Source organism: Chiloscyllium plagiosum, chromosome 11, assembly GCF_004010195.1.
Source record: "Chiloscyllium plagiosum isolate BGI_BamShark_2017 chromosome 11, ASM401019v2, whole genome shotgun sequence".
Taxonomy (NCBI): domain Eukaryota; kingdom Metazoa; phylum Chordata; class Chondrichthyes; order Orectolobiformes; family Hemiscylliidae; genus Chiloscyllium; species Chiloscyllium plagiosum.
This window is the reverse complement of record NC_057720.1, coordinates 65,336,756-65,342,633: the sequence shown is the minus strand read 5'-3', so window position 1 is coordinate 65,342,633 and position 5,878 is coordinate 65,336,756. Positions and strand designations below refer to the sequence as shown.

Here is a 5,878-nt window from a genome sequence, read left to right as displayed (position 1 = left end):
GCTAATGATAACTTTCCTTAAAAAATTCATCAATCTGCATTGTTCCTATAATACACCATCTCTACGAAGGATTATTTTGATTTTCATTAATCGTTCAATGTAAAACAACACAATGATGAATACAGGTATTTCATCAGAATAATGAATAACCATTTTAGGGAGAATATACAATACTATCTGCATCTATCAGTTCAGAGATTTCAAAAGCATTATGAGAGGTGTGCTTAATATACGATGCTTTTTTGGTTATTTTTGTCATGTGAAATGCGTCTCCTACTGACTAAACATTAAAACGACTTGGCATCAAGAGTCAGTATTGTCTCAGTTCTAGCAGTTTTGCCTTTGGGTCAGATGGTTGTGGGTTCAAATTCTAATTCAGCACATAATGTAAGCTAACACTGCAGTTTAGTAGAGAGACTGTTGCAGTGCAGGGGATGCCAGCTTTCAAATGTATTGTTAAATCAACATGTTGTCTGTATTCTCAAGGTGATGTAAAAGACCTCGAGGACCACGGGAGTTCTTACTATATCTGGTCTATATCCTTCAACCAACTTCCCATTTGGTCATTATTTCTTTGGAAATTTGATGAATTAGCTGCAGCTTTTCCAAACTCTGTCTACACTTTAAAAGTACTTCATTGGTTGCAAATCACTTTGCAACCAATCTGAGGTCTGGAAATGTACTATATAGACCCAAACTTTTTCATTTTTATTATATAGTGTGGAGGAGAAGACTATAAGACGTAGAGGTAGCAGTCGGCCATTCGGCCCATTTAGTCTACTCTGTTATTTAATGAGATCATGTCTGATCTGATAACCCTCAACGCTGCCTTTTCCCCATAATCTTTGATTCCCTTCCAGATTAAAAATCTGTCTCAGCCTTGAATTAACTTAAAATTCCAGCCTCAATAGCCCTCTTCAGTAAATAGTTTCAGAGAAAAGATATTCCTGTACATCTCCGACATAACTGGGCAATCTTACTCTGGTCCTAGACTCTCCTACATGGGCAACATCTCCACACCTGGGAGAAAGAGAGGACTGCAGATGCTGAAGACCTTTGTCAAAAAGTGTAGTGCTAGAAAAGTACAGCCGGTCAGGCAGCATCCGAGGAGCAGGACATCGATGTTTCAAGCATAAGCTTTTCATCAGGAATTCCTGAAGAGCTTATGTTTGAAACATCGACTTTCCTGCTCTTCAGGTGCTGCCTGCCTGACTGGCTATGCTTTTCCAGCTCCTCACCTTTTGACAACGATCTCCACAACTACTCTACCAAGACCCTAAGGAACTTGTGGATATCAATAAGGTTGCTTCTCTTTCTTCCAAACTCCACTGAATTTCAAATTCACAAAGATCTTCAGACAGCACCTTCCAAACACATGACCACTTCCATCTCAAAGGACAAGGGCAGCAGATATATGGGAACACCACCGTCTTCAAGTTCTCCTCCAAGTCACTCATCATCCTGACATGGAAATATATTGTTGTTCCTTCATAGTCGCTTTGATAATTTCCTGGAATTCCCTCCCTAATGGCATTGTGGGTCAACCCACAGCAGGTGGACTGCAGCAGTACAAGAAGGCAGCTCACTAACCACCTTCTCAAGGACAACCAGAGATGGGTAATAAACATTGGCTTAGCCGGCGACACCCATATCTCACAAGATGAATAAAATTTTTTAAAAAGGACAGGTCCAAACTACTCAGCCTGCCTTGTAAGATAAACCTTCCATGCCCAGATCAACATTGTGAACCTTCTCAGGGCTGCTTCTAATGCCATTGTATCTTTCTTTAGTAAAGGTGGTAAAACTGTTCACATTCCATCGGTGGGCTGACTACTGCTTTGCATAATTTCAGGAAAACTTCCCTATTTTTATACTCTGTTGATTTTGAAATAAAGTCTTAGCATCCCCTGAACGTGGACTCTTTCGTTTTGCAACTTTTGCATAAGGACTCAGAAATCCGTCTGTGCTGCAACTACCTGCAGTCTTTCTCTGTTTAATTAATACTCACCTCCTCTACTCTACCTGACAAAGCACATAACTATAGACTTTGAATGGCTTAAACAGCCTGCGTTGGACCAATGGGTACAGACATTTAAAACTAACACCATGAACTTCTATGAGATCATTTGCCTAGAGGACCTCAAAAAATCAATCCTCTTTCCATGTAGATGAATAGTGGGTCACAGGGCAGCCATTTTGGCTCGTTACTATGCATCAACACATTGGCTTTAAACTCAGGTCAGGCAGGGAACTTTCATGGACCAGACATAGATTAGGAAGCAGGTAAATATGCAGTGTCTAAAGTATGAATGAGAACATTTAATTCATTTGAAACAGTGAAGAAATAATGATAGTGGTGGAAAAAGCTTGGGATTGAGACAGTGATAAATAAGTCAAAGACAAATATAATTACATTAGAAAGAAATTAAATTTCACCCGTCTAAAATTAAAAGGATCCACGTCAGAGATGATGTTTAGCCTTACTTCAGAGTTCTTATGCTTTTAAAAATGAACTTACAACCTGCATGCACCACTTTTTCTGGTATATTTACTGGATAAGTACACCAATCTTTAGGTTGTTACAACGTTATTAATGATCAGTATCTTGGCAAAGTACTGGTGGAACACAGCTTCTGGTGGACTAGCTTAACTTAGATTGAGTTTTGCAGTTAGCTCCACGTGTGTTGAATCCAGACAGCCTTATTGTCATTTTGATTGCAAAATCTGGCTATCATTGCTCTTTATAGCTCAACTGTGACTTAAGAAAATTTCACCCTTTGGAAACTAAATCTTGATCATTGATTATTTGTCAGGGGTTGTAACAGATTATAGCTACTTTAAAGATTTTTTAGATCATTTCTGATAAACTGTTTCCCAATATAATGTACATAGTTTGACAATTTTTGAAATACATATATAAAATGGATAAATTAAGTAAACACCACCATCTATCCTTCACATATCGTATATTACAAGTTAGATTAAGGAGTGATGATAAAAGTTTATTCTGCTTTCGTAGCTGATCAGATAATCCAGTTTTTCAACACTTACATGAAAGTATTATTCAACTACTGACATTTTTCACATTGGAGAAACTTAAATGCTTCACTTCATCAACACGATTCTTGTGAATCTGGAAGGCAGGGGTTACCCAACGACCACAGGAACACTGATCACCATACCAGTTGAAAGATCCTAACTTAGATCTGCACTTCGGGCAAAGTATCTGGAAAAAAGATCAAATATTGAAAAGAAATGCAAAGAGTAACTCATGCTTATTTTATAAATCATTTCAAACAGAACGAAACAAGTAATGCTCAGTAAAATATAATGGCTACAACAGCAGACCAGGAACTAAGAATACTGCATCAAGCAACTCACCCCCAAAACTCCCCAAAGCACATTCACCAGCTACAAGGCAGAAGTCATCAGTGTAAGAGACTATTCCCTCATTGCCTGTATGAATGTAGTTCTAGCAACCCTTAAGAAGCTTGACACCATCCAGGACAAAGCAGCCGGCTTGACTGATACAACATTCACAAGCATCCACTCCCTCCACCATGATGCTCTGTAGCAGCAGTGCGTAATATCTACAAGATGCATGGCAGAAATTCACCAAAGATCCTTTGACAGCACCTTCCACAACCATTTCCATCCAAATGGACAAGGACCACAGATACATGGGAACAATACCACTTGCAAGATCCCCTCCAAACCACTCACCATCGTGACTTGGAAACCTATCACCATTCCTTCACTGTTGCTGGGTCACAACCCTGGAATTCCCTCCCTAATGGTATTGTGGGTCAACATACAGTACATGGTCTGCAGCAGTTCAAGGCAGCTCACCACTGCCTTCTCAAGGGCAACTTGGGATGGGCAATAAATGTTGGTTCAGTCAGAAACACCCACATGCCACAAATGAATTTAAAAACAGAGATAGTCACTCTTTGACAGAAAGCATAAATATAATTTTATTGCAAGGATACCATTTTTGCCACCATTATTGATACATAATAACAATTTATCTAAAAAAGAAAACAAAATTTCAAGGGACAAGCTACTTTTAAACATTTTTAAAACGATGAGGACTCAGTACATTTGGCTGTTTCCACTTTCGATTACCGCTGATCTCTTTCAAACATGTCTGGTTCTCAAACCTTAACGCAAAACACCAATTTTAAATTTCCTTTCACTCGACTGTTGTTCTTCCCAATCCTTTATTGGCAAGAAGGAAGTCATTCAGCAACATCATTCTAGTTTCCTCAAGATCAGGGAAAGCAGAACCCACAAAGGTCAACTGCTGTCCCTCCACCATACTATCCGTTGGGTCAGAAGTCACATGACACCAGGTTATTGTCCAACAGGTTTATTTGAAATCACAAGCCTTTGCAGTGCTGAACTCTTTGCCTGACGAAGGAGTAGCACACTAAAAGCTTGTGATTTCAACTAAACCTGTTGGACTATAACCTGGTGTCATGTGACTTCTGAACTTGTCTACCCCAGTCCAACACCAGCACCATCACATCATAATATTACTGACCTGTCATATGGGAAATTTAGGCCCAGCTTTAGGGCTGTCAGAAGGCAAAGGCCAGGTATGTATAGGTTGGAAGGAAGCTTGAGGTACACAACAGGAAAAAGGGTGTGAAGTCAGCAGGAAAACATGGAAGGTTTGAAACTAATACAGCATCTCAGAAAATGCTATATAAATGCTATTCTGACATAGTAAATAGTCCAAGATTATTCACGGAGTAAAATAAAACAAAAGAAAAACTTTGTAAATCATCACAAAAACAGAAATTGCTGGAGAAATTCAGCAGGCTTGGCAGCATTTGCAGAAAGAAGACAGAGTTAATGTTTCATGTCCAGTGACCCTTCATCAGAGCTAATAAAATCAAGCAGCGAAGTTAGGAGGACATTTGTCCAGTAATCCCCATGTACCTGCTGCCCTAAACTCACTGACGTACCCTGGCTACTAGTTTAGCAATATCTCGATTTTAAAATTCCAAATCCCTCAAATTTCTCACTCCCTACCTTTGTGAGCTCCTCTAGCTTACAACACTCTTAAGATCCATTGCTGATCTAATTTTAGTCTCTTAAGCACCACCAATTTTAACTGCTCCACCAATGCTGGTTGTGCCAAAGTCCTAAGCTCTGGAATTTCCTTCATGGACCTCTGCTTGATTTTCCTTTAGTATGTTCCGTAAAAAGTACTCAAAGCTTTTGGTGATTTTCCCTAACGTCTTTATATGCGATTTTGCACTAAATTCTATTTCATAGCACACTGTGAACTATCTTGAGGTATTTTATTACGGTGAAGACATTATGTAAATACAAGCTGCTGCTGTTTTTATTTCACTTAGTTCAAGTTGTCATATTTATTTTTATTAATTTACTGCAAGTCTTGACCTAGCTTCAATGCAGGAAAATACAAAGGAACCTCGATTATCCGAATATCAATTATCCAAATATCGGATTACCTGAAGGAAATCTCGAGGTCCCGATAGAAACATTATTTCCAACACTGATTACGTCTTTTGCTTACAGTGATTAAAAGTGGACTCGGCTTACTGAAATGCTTCAGAGAACAGTCCTGAACTGATGGGAGCCCAGGCACAGTCTCAAATGACTGATCTGCCACCCTCCCCCTCTCTCTCCCCACACTTTCCCTGGAGTTCTATACAGGCGTGTATCCTAAACCCTCATCCCCCAGATAATCTCTCCAACATTGTCCTGTACAGGGCAAAGGTAAAACCTGTCAAAAAGTTGCAGCAAAATGTTGTGTGCGTGGCTGCGTGTGCATGTGCTATTTGGGGGAAGACTGTGTTGGGGGGGCAGTCAGGGAAAGGGTGCATTGTTGGACGGGGTTGGAGGT

The 5,878-nt window shown here is 39.7% G+C and overlaps 1 protein-coding gene across 2 annotated transcripts in view; it reads right to left on the bottom strand.

Moving 5' to 3' along the window:
* Positions 1-2,981: 2,981 nt before the first annotated feature.
* The window catches only part of dusp12 (dual specificity phosphatase 12), a 17,940-nt gene continuing 15,043 nt past the window's right edge, over positions 2,982-5,878 (bottom strand). For both annotated transcript variants that reach the window (XM_043699590.1, XM_043699589.1), the window contains exon 6: positions 2,982-3,226. In XM_043699590.1, the coding sequence (XP_043555525.1) occupies positions 3,065-3,226 (162 nt within the window). In that variant the 3' untranslated portion in view covers positions 2,982-3,064. The remainder of the gene's footprint in view (positions 3,227-5,878) is intronic.